The sequence below is a fragment of the Microplitis mediator genome, chromosome 3 (assembly GCF_029852145.1).
Source record: "Microplitis mediator isolate UGA2020A chromosome 3, iyMicMedi2.1, whole genome shotgun sequence".
Lineage (NCBI taxonomy): Eukaryota > Metazoa > Arthropoda > Insecta > Hymenoptera > Braconidae > Microplitis > Microplitis mediator.
In genome coordinates this window covers 13,421,734-13,436,508 of record NC_079971.1, presented here as the reverse complement: position 1 = coordinate 13,436,508, position 14,775 = coordinate 13,421,734, and the positions used below count along the sequence as shown (strand labels likewise).

The 14,775-nt window shown below is 31.6% G+C and overlaps 1 protein-coding gene across 1 annotated transcript in view; it reads left to right on the top strand.

The window, feature by feature from the left end:
• Positions 1 to 14,775, top strand: part of LOC130666166 (lachesin-like) — an 853,034-nt gene that overhangs the window by 506,654 nt on the left and 331,605 nt on the right. The window contains exons 5-7 of the mRNA XM_057466969.1: positions 2,353 to 2,428; positions 7,239 to 7,295; positions 7,471 to 7,557. Of these exons, the coding sequence (XP_057322952.1) occupies positions 2,353 to 2,428; positions 7,239 to 7,295; positions 7,471 to 7,557 (220 nt within the window). The remainder of the gene's footprint in view (positions 1 to 2,352; positions 2,429 to 7,238; positions 7,296 to 7,470; positions 7,558 to 14,775) is intronic.

The following is a 14,775-nucleotide window of genomic DNA, read 5'->3' as shown; positions in this document are numbered from 1 at the left end:
TGTAACATGAGAAAAATTCGACATCGACCCGTGGTTTTAAACTATTTGAAATAATAAATAATTATCCGGTGAGCGAATTCTAGTGACATCTGGAATCGAAAATTTCGACTTCGACCGAGCAAGCGATCCAACGCATGGATTATCAAGAGAGATCCGGGATAGACGCCGTACTGAACGGCCACGTTTATTTTTTTTTTTTTTAACAATTCGACTACGACCAATTTCGATCCCGACGATTGAACAACGCGATTTACGACTAAAACGACCAATCCGAGTTTTGATCAACGACTAGTTAAATTAATTGATCACGACAATTAATTTCGACCGACACTAACCGACTCCGTGAACAAGTGAACAAGCCGAAGCCTCGGCCCGAAAACTGAACAACGTGTTCTAGTGAATTTAGTGTGAACAAGTGATCCGCGTTCGTGTAATAATTAAAAATTAATAATTAGTTACGCGTAAAAATTATAGGATCGTGCAATTTAACGTGTTACCGAAATAAAATATAATTTTATATTTTATTTTATTTCGTTCGAGCAATTCTGAGAATTACGGATTATTCGTGTCTCATTCGCAACAGTAGTCTTGTCACCTCGCCGTGTAAGAATACTCTGACGTCACTCGTCAAGTATTTCTTTAATACTTCCGCTGTGTGTGTGTCTCCGGACAATAAAATTATTTTATTTTAATTTCGTCAACGGACTATGTTTTTTGAGCAATGAACTGATTTGTTTTCCGATCAACTACGACCAATTTTGTTTTGTTTATATCGAGTCAAGCCGACAACGGCATTTATTTTTTTTTGTAACCGATACTTAATTTGTGATACCGATCAATTTATTATTCTGTGTTCAATATACGATTAATTATTTTTGTTTAATTCTGATCAATTATTTATCGTAATCTTAAGTGCCTGACCTTTCCCCGATCCGCCACCCTGAGTCGACATTTTTGATAATTGTTTATTTGGTAATAGAAAAATCACCTGGCGCCCAACTATAAATTTTGAACAAGGTTGCCGATAATCGTAAGTGTATTCGAACTTCACTCCGGTAGATCCCCGGTGGTGAAAAACCCGTTACAAACTATATCCTCAGTATCATTTGATGTAAGAATTCCGTGGTAGAATGATAAATTCCACTCCGAAGAGCCCATGGACTGCGGAAAAATTCTTTTAACTAAATCAATGCATAGATCGTTTAGCAAATTCATTCAGCTCCAATTTGGCTGTTTTTTAACCTCGTAAGATGATTTGTCGCAGAGATATCAGCCTTCAAACAAAAAATTATCTTTTTAGCTTTGATCGCAATCCATGGGCTCTTCGGAAAAAAAAAAAATTTAGAAAATTTTAGTCACGCGGTATTTCTCCTGTTTGCGCAATAGCCAGAGCTTGAAAAAAATTTTTCACCAAGTTACAGCCTTCCAAAAATCACTAAAAAATTTATAAAGTTTTTTTGTTTCTTTAATTTTTTGCGTTAGTGTATATAATATTGTACATTTGCTAGTATTTACTCCAAAAAATCATCATTCTACTTGTAATAATTGTTTTTTAGATAATTTTATGCTAGTGAAATTCGTTTCAAATTAGTTTGCTTTGTCTATTCGACATTTTTAATAGTTATATTTTAACAAAGTTCAATAGTTTGTATTTTTTAAGTAAATAAATGCATGCCTTTAATCTTAATTACTTTCACAGTGATTTAATATTTCGTGCTTAGTGGATTATTTTACTAAACAAATATGATATCATTACAATGATTGCAAAAGCTATAATTTAAGATGTTTTCTATTTACACTGTGTATTAAAATAACTTTTTTTTTCTCAATTATTTTTAAGTCATAGATAATCGTACTGAAATTTTTAAATTTCGGCTATCGGTAATCAAGAATTTTGGGTTAGTCGGTAAAAAAATTTTCCTACGTAGCCTATATCAACGTGTCACATTGAATCGCATAGATACGGATTGACAAGACAGCTATTCCAAAAACATCATTGAATCGGATAGGAAACTGAATGCGATTCCGATTGCTGAGTTATTTTTCACCCAGTCACGATGTTATAATCATGCTCGTTGGGTAATTTCTTACAGATATATGAAACAAATAACTTTTGAAAACTTTCAGTGGGTGATAGATCTGACATATTAAGGTGTCTGTTTAAAAAAACGATTTGCAACACAGTACAAAATGAATGGTCGGTTGGGTGCATGTATCATTAAAAATCCATACTGAACTGCTAAAAATAGAAATTCATTCAGTAATTTTTCCCGAACGTTGATTTTTTTCTTTGTCTGAGTTTGTTATAATCGATCGAAACCCATGCCAATAATTGTATGTTTTATGTTGCAGCCTTCAGATTATGGAAGTTATAAGTGTGTAGCAAAAAACCCGAGAGGAGAAACTGATGGAACTATTCGTCTTTATAGTAAGTTACCATAATTTTATGTTATTCAATTCTAAAAAAGTGTTTTGTGCGTACTTATAATGCATTATAATTAATAACTCAATTATCATTTATTAATTGTAATTGTACTGTAACAATGTGAAGGACGAGTATGCTAGTCAATTATTACATAGAGCTGAGAAAATTATAGATTAATTTTAAAGGTCCCGGGAAAACAAATTGTATATAATTTTATATAATTATATCTAATTGTTTTAAACTTGATCTTCAACTACATATAAATATATATAATTATATAAATCTCTCTAATTTCATTAGATATGAACATATATAATCATTAGGGTGGGCCAAAAAAAGTGATTTTTTTTTTTTCTTTAGTTACAGTAAAAATATGATTGAAGATGGTAAAAAAAAAGCAGTTAAAATTTGAGCTCTTAATATTAATATTAAGAGCTGCCTAATTGCAATTTTTTTATTTCCCATTTAAATAACATAGCAACAAAATTTTTTTATATTTAAAATTTTATTACTCAGCATCTTATCAACGTATTGCAAAGATTGATACTTAATCTTGTAGGGAATTGGACGATCTAAAAAAAAAGTCTCTTATGCTTTTTCGCTGATTCCACTCGGCTCAAAGTTATTTGATGTTAAAGCTTAGCCTCAACTAGTTTATTAGCAATTTATGGCGAATTTTTATTGTAGTTATTGATTGCAAATAATTGAAATTTCTTACGCCTTAATTAAATTAGAGTTCTGAATTTATTTTGTTAGATGAACAATAACTTCTGCAAAAACAATAAAGTCCTGAATAATTATTGAAGTACTCCAATTTGATTAATCCTCAGTTTTTATACTCAACTAATGAATAGTCTAAGAATTAAAGATATCGTCTTCATGAATTTTTAATTAGAAATAATTATTTGTATTACAAATAAAATTTTTCTTAATTTATTTTAATCAATAGTTTTGTTTAATAAATATGAAATTGCTGTATTAATTGTGATGATATGGTTGAAAGAAAATTAAGGTTATACTTTTTTATTGCACAACTTATTTGCGAAGCAATGAGATGTGTTCTACTAACGCTTACTCGATCCGAGCTGATTCACTCTCGTAGAAAATATTTTATATTCGTTCAAATATACTCAACAAGATTTAAATTCATATCATTTGAAAGATAATTTATTAAGGAATAAAACAAATACAATTTCAAGTCTCCCCTAGCGGATTCGTGATCGTCGTTAAAGTATGGTGAACCGATGGTGAAGTAACCGTGAGTTTACTTTACCGATAACGGAAAGTCTACTCACTATCGAATCACCGTCATTCGATGGTGGAAAATAAGAGAAGTTGAGAAAACTTAAGACGATGGGTACATCGTTTATGTCGAATGATTCGATGGTCAATCGACGATAATTTTAGAGTAAAGAAATCATGCTTTCTAGGTTTTTGTTTGGTAGTTTTATCGTGCTACGACTTTCGAAAAACGTAGGTAATATGCGCTTTTGATTGTCTTTTATTTGGTTACTAGCCGTGATTTAAGGTGAAATTAACCGACAAAGAAAAGTATTTCAATGGTATATAAACAGTGATTTGCTTATTAAAACTTGGGATTTCGACGGTCAATCTGAGGTCGTTTGTAAGTTGAGTGTCCGTGAATCAATGGTTAAGGTAGTTCCAGCGTGGTATAGTATAGTCAGGGTATTTACTATAGACAAAAGTTTAGAAGCCTCGGCACACAGACATTCACACATACAATTACATATTGCTAGTTTCAGTGATCTGGCAACGTTGCTTTGAGTGTTTATATATTTTTGTTTACGGTCTCAGTATATTCAAATAGTATTGCGCTTTCTAATAATATTGTTTAATTAAAAAAATGCTCAAGCAATTACGGCACAAAGGTGGCAATTGCAAAAATAACGTACGAGTTACTTACAACTACATTCAATAATCTTAGGAAAATGGCATTGTTGAGTCAATGTCAAGTAAATTAGAAAATGGAAAACCTAGAGTAACCAAAAATAAGAGAATAATTAATAAACTTATCAAATTTTTAAAACCAACCATTGAGTGAAATAAGTCATTTATTTATAAATTACCCAAAGTTTATTTTGACGTTATGTTACTTGTGTTAAATTTTTATTTAAATATATTTAAATATTTATACCGTCATTAAAAATTTATGTTTTTACTTTATGTTAGTTTTTTTATAAAATATATAAGTTTAAAAGAAAAAAAAGTGTTATATTTATTTATTTATTTAATCGTTTCTTTATTTATAACTAATTTAAATATTGATTTAAATATTTTAGTTACGCAGCTAAATTTTACTAAAACCGTGAAAAATTTGAATTTCCCGCTTTTTATTCTACGCTATATCAGAGAGCGTTGCGCACAGCGTTGCCAGATCACTATTATTTGTAAAGGAAGCAGGTTGGAAATGAATCGAAAATTATTTTTTTTAATTATAATATCTCGATAACAAAATGGTGAGGTTCTACTTTTATTGTTTTAACTTATTCTAAAAACATTTTTCAACACTCTCCTACTTTTTTTTCCAATTCTGTCGAGAGAATTTTTTAATATAATAAAAAATAGTTGGAGACCGGTCGTTTTACATGCTTTAAATGGGACATGACCCTCAAAATCGCGAACTTTGTCTTTAAATATCTCGCGATCTAAACGGTCAAAAATTATGAAATTTTAGGAAGTCATAGATAAAGCTATTCTAAACCTGTGAAAAAAATTTCAGCCGAATCTGTCGTAAAGTGGTTTCATGCTGGAACTACCTTAAGGGTCAATAAGTCGGTTACATGACTAAATGTTTCTTACGCGTGAATCGTTGGTAAGTTACCGGTCAAAGTTTAATTTTATGAAATTATTTATAATCGTATAGAATCATATTAGGCAATGTCTTAAAATAAAAAAAAGAAATTATTATAAATTAAAAGACTACTGTTTGTTATAAATAAGGTTATTATGCAATCTTAAAAATTTGTTGGACTCGGTGTTAAATTTGTTGGGTAAAGGTTGCATAAAATATTCTTAAAAATTGATAGTAATGCATAACGATAAAAATTTGAGTCTATATTTTCGAAGTTTTTGCTCAATAGTCAAAGATACGATAATGTTGATGAGAACGTTTATTAAAAAAATTTTAATCTTCTATGAAAAAAGACACTTATAATTTTTTGTATCTTGAATGCCACAAAAAGTATTTATAAAACTCTTGAAAACTATAAACATCAGTTCTATGACTTAATTTTAACTGTGAATCCAAATTTTGGCCGGAAAAATAAAAGATAGAGACAAATTGATAAGGACTTTTTTTGTAAGGAATGTAATTCTCTCCAAAAAAGTTCATGTTTTTTTTCTATTTTCCGTTTGTGAAAAATAATTATAAATTTCAAAAACTTGAAATTTTCACTGTAATCTTACACTGTGTGTTCTCAGAGTCCATTCTTTACTCAAAAATTTTTTACAGCGTACCAAAAAAACATTTTTTTACAAAATTTGAAGACATTTGATTAAATTATAGCATTTAAATTTAGCAAAAAATTATTTAAATAGAAATAAACAATTTTATAAATATGTTCAGTCACGAGCTTAGGCAATTTGAAAAGCTTTCTGCATTTCCGCAACGAAGGAGAAAGACGCTGTCTCAATTTCTAATCTACATCGGGCAGTCTTACTAACTACCACTCGTTTTTAAACCGCTTCACTTGTCGCATTCGCTATCGCTTATCTATCTTGTCGCATTCGCTATCTAATGTTAATTCTCACCATATTTAACTGTATAAAGTGTCAATAAATAACCAAATTACTTATTGACAAAATCTGTGTAAATTTTAATCGTTAAAATTTCATCACACCTAAACCAGATTCTTTTTGCGCATTCGCTCACTTTACAAAATAAAATAATGGATTCTCTGAAACTGATCAACTTTGTAAGTTGTATCATTGAATATATAAATTTCATATTTATTTAATTTGAATTTATTTATTATTATTTACAGTATAATAAAATACAATAGAACGTAAGCAGAAAGTATACATCATTGATAATTAACCCAATACTGTTGCAGCTGAGTTTAAGAACATGAATTACACATAGAAAAATCGAATTTTATTTTACAATCAAAACAGATTACATCATTTAAATGTACTTCTTAATCAGTTTCCCACGAATTTGCTAACTTCACTGCAAAAGTGATTTTTATTATTAAAAATTCAATTTATTAAAATATGGATGGGGGTGTTTATATGAATCAACTGCCAACGACTATCTGATTTTCGAGCTACTTAGCGAGTGATTGTAAAAATAAAAGAAATTCTCATGAATTGTAGCATTTGTACATGGAAGTGTGGGAATGTAAAGACACATAGAGAGTGAGAAGTTACTTATGCACACGTGTACGAGAAAAAGTGACTAAACTGTAGTTGATCAGGAATCACATACTTTACCCAGACAAAGTATAGCTGAAAAATCTAACTTTCGTGGTTGGTATTACAAAAAAGTGATTCTAGTAATGTAATGGTAGAATACAATTAAATCGAACATTTCAAATGCGCTTGGATGCGAATATTGTCGTCCAATTTTTGCGATGTTTCTGTAAATTGTCTAAAATATAATGTCAATTTACATAAACCAGCTAATATTTATGTGGAACGAAAGCTAATACTACTAAGTTGTTCTACTCTAGACTGCACGATTTCTAGTTGTTAAAAATTGATTAATGATCAGGGCTTATTCATTGAGTTAGTAAATATGATAATACTAATTTTAAGGAAATTAAATTAATCAAGGAAAATATATGTTTTTTAGTGTCTACACCGCCTACGACAAGTCCGAACCCGACAACTACCGAGTTATCGAGGAAAAGTAAGGCATTTTTACATTAATGATGAACTAGGCCATGAAGTTGGTGCCGACAATATATTTTGTACTGTGTTTTACATATTTTTCCACATATTGAAAGCACCAACTTGCAGGCTCTAGTAGTAAGTAGAATGAAGTATCATATTTCCATAAAATTGTTATGTTTGTCTCTTTTTAGATTGGGATCTCTCCACTGAAACGAATAACTCCATTGAAGGAAACCCAAGCTCTTTAATTATTCCTAATGAGACAGGGACGAAAATCGGTACACCTTTTTAATACTTATTTAAAATTTAGTACTATTCTATTGCTATATTATATCAATCAAAAATGTCACAAATTCACTAAAAACTTCATTAATCTTTATAGTTTTATTTTCTTACTAATTTTTTTCGTATGAAATCGTATTAACTGCTTATATTTTATGTAAATTTTAATGTTGGCAATAACAAAAGCTGTGTGAAAGTGGAATTCATAGAAAATAGTAAAGGTTTGCTTACGGGTTTATTTCGAAGAGCCAGTCATATTGCCTACAGCGAATCTTAAATAGTATTTAGGTGGCATTATGGAATAATTTCTCACTGCATTAATTTCTTACTATATAATAAATGCAGTGTAAAAAGAAGAGCAGTTAGTCAGAGGACTTAGCAGGGGCCAGTACCCCTCTGAATTCAAATCTATAAACTTGCTTATTGTTCTCCATGAATTATTAATTAATTCTGATATCGCTTTAAAATAAATCCAAACTCATTAAGGGGTGCCATTTAGCAACCCAGTATTTTCTCTCACATAATAACTTATTTATCACACTATTGCTACCCAAGGATGAGCGCTTATCAGCAGTTTTATGTCGTCCTATAACCCTGAGCGTTCAATAGTAGTTCAAGTTTTTTGCTGATTTTCTTATATTCCACCTGATCTATCGAATTTATATTTATATAGAGATCAAACCAGAAATAAACACATCTACATCGCGTAAATATTTCAAATTAATAACTTATAAAATAATTTTCGGCCAGGACCCACCGAGGGTCCATCGATATCCCAATGAGGTCTAATCTGGACTTTAATAACAATAAAAATAACTTTAATAACTTTAATAACAATAAATAATTTTTTGTTTTTAACATGTATTACTTCATAACGTCCCGGCCAGCATGTCAGATGTCGTAACCATTCATTTTGTTGCGTTCGCCGCTGAAATTAAAATTTATTATCCGGGATTTCTTCCTTCGGTAGCGATAGATGAGTGATTTGGAGGATATGGATGACCATAAAGAATACGAGGAAGAAATTCTCTTCTTATAAATTTATGTGTATCTTTTCGAAAATTAAGAACCTAATGACTTCGAAGAGACTGGTGTTCTTGACCTAGCCAAAAACTTGTAAAAGAATAGAAATGTTACTCTTTCGGTTACCTTTCGATGAATCTTTTTTCTAACGCGGCAGGCCATATCCCTCCAGAACGTTGCAGCTCTCTCAGTCTTCTCTTGAAGGATTTGGTTGGATGGGTGAAGCTGGGGTTGTAGTATGTAATCTTATGTACTACTTCCAGAAGAAACTTGCAAGGTTAAAATTGTGTTCTTTGTTGTTTTATTCAATGTTTCAATTACAATGTTTTTAATCGCACTTCGCTTATTCACCATAAATTTTCATAATATTTATTTGGTTTTGTATCAGAATATACAATTTTAAACTGCGTCTTTATCACACCTACTGGGTTTTACGCGCAGAATAACTCAGCCCGAGATGGAATCACAAATTCACGTGATTTGTGGCACTTTTTAATCGAACTGGATGGATGAAGATCCATCTTTGAGTTCTTTATATGATTTTCAATTAACTTAATAATAAAGATACGCGACAGTAGATTATCAGCCTAGTATCTAAGTTAAGGGGGGGGGGGGGTAGGGTTTTTAAATTATTTAAAAAAAATTTTTTTTTAATTTTTTTTCTGAATGTACAATATGTCAAGAATATTGTGTACAAATTTTAAATCAATCCGAGTAAAACTAACGGAGTTACAGCGTTTCAAATGACCGGCCGGTATACCTGATTTTTATACCTGCCCGACCTGCCCCTACATACCCCTAGTAGAAATCAGCTGCAATTTTCTTTGTTCTTCCGAATCCCTTTCTCCGGCTGTGTGTCTTTCAAAGGATGTAAACTGATGACTCAATATAAGTATAAAAATTCATATTCTTTGATTGATAGCTTATGGCAAATTTTCACGAACAAAAAACTTTAAATGGATTTTCCCGAAAACAATATTTTTAAAGTCCGTGAACATCATAACTCAAAATGTACTGAACCGAACCTTTTGAAAATTTGAACATTACTTCTTCACATAAATCAACAGGTAACTACGAAGAGTTTTTTTTTGTTTTTCATTTTTTTCTATTTTTTAATAACAAATTAACCGCGATTTTTTGAGCTAAAATCGCGTTTTTCACTTCCAAGTGCTGCAAAAAAATCGAAAAAAAAAAAAATAAATAAACTCTTTGTGGTTACCTCGAGAAATACATCAACTTTAAAATGCATATCGATTTTTTTTTTCCGATGATCCGGTAACGAGTTATGATGTTCACCGCAAAAACAATTTTTTTTTTGAGGCGCCTCCGGAGATTCAACGTCACCAGCTTATTAATCAATATTTTTCGTTGAAAATTTTTTCTGATATTCTTTAAAAATTGTACAATAATATGTGATTGAGTTTAATGAAATTATATTACTCATCTCGCCGGAAAAAAATCACAAAAATATGTTTTTTTTTCGCCTTCAAAACCCTACCCCCCCTTAATTGACAGATTATTTGACGTTGAGTTATATGAACCGTGGTTAACAAATTATACCGATACACGATAGTTGATTATCAGCCTACTATCTTTATCAATTACGATCACTTACGGCATAGAGACAGATTTGTGTAATAAGATTACGGGCAATCGATGCCGTTTACGTGGACTGAAAAGTCAAAAATAAACTAAGGCCTTGAACCATGGTGCTCAGGCTTTTTATAAGCTTCTCTTTGGCAATTGATGGGGAATTTTTACTTATTGTCATTGGTGAAAGATGACGACAGTTTATTAATTATTCATTAAACTTATTGCACATATTTTCCCACTATTATTAAGCGCATCAAAGATGGATAAGCCTACGCTGCGATTTCGCGCACTCTTAAAAAGTGAAGCTTGATAGTAATTATTTCAATAATTATTATAAAATAAAGATAAAATTTATTTAGACATAACAATCCCACGGAAAGTAAGTGGGTTGCGAAAAAATTCTGTTGCTTTCCTAATAATATGTCCCCTCTTTTGAAAAAGGTCACGATAACGGTTAAAAAAATTTTAAATTAACTTATAACTACATGATTATATGGGTATTTACGGATATAGTACCATAAATAAATATATATTCCTCTGAAAGTATAATATTGACCCATCACCTGAATACAGTATTGCTTCGATCTAAAGATTACAAATAATTTCTTAAAATTGAAGTTAAATTTTCTGTTTCGTCAGCTGAGTATATAAATTTTACTATTCTACATACATGCACATAAGCGTGAATGCCTTACCTTTGTGTCTTTGCGTGAAGAAAACAAAACATAAAAGTGTAAAAAAATAGAGTAAGCTGGAAGATGATGATTTACAACAATAATGCAGTTAGTACATTGAGCTGACATCTAGCGATGTTTCATTGTGTAATGGGTGTCAATGTAATGGGTGCACTTATTACATTAAATTGCATTGGTGGTCTCAATGTAATAAGTGTCCATTCATGTGCAAAACTTACGGTGTTTTGCAAACCTGTCTAGCTGGACTCAGTACCTCAGGACCAGGATAAGCCCCGTACTGGACCACACAGTATCAAAATTAGAAGAGAGACCTTATAGTTAACCCGACAATAAACAAAACGACTTCACTTACTTTAACAATCTCCAACCTTAACCAATCCTTTATTCCACGGATCCTTTTCCTCCAAGACCAAATCCATAACCAGTCCTTCCTTCCAAGTCCACCAAACCATTCCAATCCTTTCCAATCAACCAGGTCCGTTCTACAATAAATATTATATAATTAACAGTTTAAATAACTTAATTAACTTAAATTTGAATAAGCTTCCACGAGTCGTGGACTTATATGCTCTTGGTCCATTTTAATTATGACTAGCAGCACGTGTAGTAGTAGTACTAGTAAAAGGTAGAAATTGTAGTGGAAACCAAGATGTTAGTGGTAGTCGTAGTAAGGCACGTTCGTCCACGGCGGTTGCTGCGAGCCAAGAGAGCGATAGCTCGTCATCTTTGGCCCTCGTACCTCTCCACTCAGGCTGGCCAACCCCTAAAACCAAATGTCGGGACTCGACCGTAGCGACCCCGGCGCATCAGTGACTGTATTTCCTCAATTATTGACAGTTGTTGAAGAAGGAGGGCGGATCTTTTGGTTCGAGTCGAAATTGAATTTAAAATGTAATGTCGATGCACTCCACCCCGTTACAATTGTATGTGCATTAGTTTTGCTACGTCCGATATGCTATACTGGCTTCTCCTTTCTTCTTAATTGCTGAAGAGTCGTTTCTCTGGCACGATTCTTCTGTTTAGTCCAGTCTGAGATTTTGTGTCAATTATATACGCGACAAACTAACATTACGATAGTTGTTCGACATGGTACCAGTTCGTACTACTCTAGCAGATTTGAGGCTAAGAAAAAATAATTTATTTAAATAAAATAAAACAATAGATAAATTTAAAAAGAAAAAACACTTTCATTTCACCGTTTTTTCTAGGGTATCCTTGGTTTGAGTGTTCCGTTGAGGATCGGAGCCATCATTTAAACCCCATCAATGCACTTGATACTATCGATTTCGTCGAGTTTTTATTCTTGGGCACCTTCCCCCCGAATTGATAGATGCTCGTAGGTTCTTCGAAGGCATGCTGGACTGGTTGGAACTGTTCCCCGTCCTGCTTACTGCCAATTACGATTAGATAAAAAAATAGGCAAATAACTGTTGAAATTTATATTTATCTATTATTAATTAATTGAATTACGAGAGAGGTTAAACAGGCATAAAACACTAGTTTGAAGACAGGGTTGACTCGCGCCGTCACGTACACATATTTATATATTGTAACGGGTTTTCCACCACCGGGGATCTACCGGAATGAAATCCGAATACACTTACGATTATTGGCAACCTTGTTAAAAAATTATTAAGTTGGGCGCCAGGTGATTTTATAATCACCGAATAAACAATTATCGAAATGTCGGCTCAGGGTAGCGGATCGGGGAAAGGCCAGGCACTTAAGATTACGATAAAATAATTGATCGGCATTAACACAAAACAATAATCAGTCGTATATTGAACAAACAAAATGAATTGATCGGTTTCACAAAAATTATCGGTTACAACAAAATATAAATGCCGTTGTTGGCTTGACTCGATATGAACAAAATTATTAAAAAAATCGCAGTTGATCGAAAAACAAAATTAGTTCATTGCTCGGAGAAAACACAGTCGTTTGTCGAAATAAAATAAACTTATTTTATTTTTCACGAACACATCCAACGTGCGTTTTAACGGAATACTTGACGAGTGACGTCAAAGTATTGTAAACGGTAAGACTCGACTGCGGTACGAATGAGACACGGATAATCCGTAATTCTCAGAATCGCTCGAACGAAATAAAATAAAATATAAAATAATATTTTATTTCCGTAAAGCGTTAGATTGCACGATCATGTAATTATTACGCGTAATTAATTATTTAATTATTTATAATTACGTACGCACTGCACTTATTTATTAATAGATCGGTTCCACACTTTGTACAGTTTTAGCGCCGAGGCTTCGGCTTGTTCACTTGTTCACGAACTCGGTTATTCTCGGTCGAAATTAATTGTCACGATTTATTGTTCGTTGATCAAACTCGAATTGATTTCACATGTCGTAATTCAAATTGTACAAACATCGGAATCGAGTATTGTTCATTTGGTCGGGTCGAATTGTTCAAATAAAAAAAAAACGTGGCCGTTCAGTTCGGCGTCTATACCGGATCTCTCGTTTCAATCAATGCGTCGGGTTGATTGCTCGGTCAAAGTCAGAATTTTTTTCATAGGTGTCACCAGAATTGGCTCACCGGGTAACGATTCATTATATTTTAATTATTTTTAAATAATACTGAACCACGGGTCGATGTCGAATTTCCTTCGACATATGTTACAATATATAGACTTTGAAAATATAAAATAGTTGTAAAAATTACAGATTATTTTGTTCACAACGAAATAGAACTGACGAATTTAGATTATAATGGGAAATCAAAACCATATTTTCTAATTTTCTTGATGATGTCCAAACTTTCAAAGCTATCAAATTATTAGAAGAAATAGTCAAAAAATAAAGTCGAAGGTCAGAAATTAAAGCTTGTTAAACAAGCTTTGAGATACTTTTCACTAAAATTGTTCATCAGTTTTAGTTTTAGAGTTATGTAAACTTTAACAGTAAATAAAAGGAATTTTTTCTAAAAATTGTGAAAATTTCGAACAACTATAACTATTTAATTAATAGAACGATTCAGCCCATCTTCGAAATTAATCACGATAATCGACTATAGAATAAATGTGTAAAATTTCATCAGGATCCGAATTGTAGGCGCTATCGTGATGACGAGCCCAGTTACAATTATAAGGCGTACTGGTACGTTTGAAACATCAAAAGTCATAAACAAAATACTTCGAAAATATAAAAGAGTTGTAAAATGTACAGATTATATCATTCACAACAAAATATAACTGACAGAATTAGATTAAAATAAGATATACAGAAGCTATTCGAAATGACACCTATTTTTTCTAGATTGTGTTATTCGATACAAACTTTCAAGACTCTCAAATTATTGGAAGTAATAGTCGAAACATGAAGTTTGAGGTAGAAAATTAAAGCTTATTAAGTGAGCTTTAAGTTTCTTTTTACGAAAATAATCTATCAGTTTCAGTTTTGAAGCTTTATGATCGTTAGCAGTGAATGAAAATTTATTTTTTCGAAAAATCGTGGAAATTGTAAACAGCCATAACTTTTACACTAATCAACGGACTGTAGAATAAATGTAAAAAATGTCATTAGGATCCGATAAGAATTGTTGCTGTAATCGTAATGACAAAATTGGTTATATATATATTAGGGTGCGTCATTTCGGAGCAACATTTTTTTTTTAGTGCATGTGGACAAAATCATAGTTTAACACAAAAAAAAAAATTTCGCGCAAGAAAAAAAACTCTATGTCGATTACAGACCTAGCTCATTAAAAAACTCGATTTTCCCATTTAAATAACACGGGAAAATTTTTTTTTTAGCTTTAAGTATTGTTAACTCATTAAACAAATCAATAGATCGACTAGACTAATACATATTTTCATAGGAAATTGAACGCTCTACAAAAAAGGTCTCTTATAATTTTTCGGTAAATCCATATTTTCAAAAG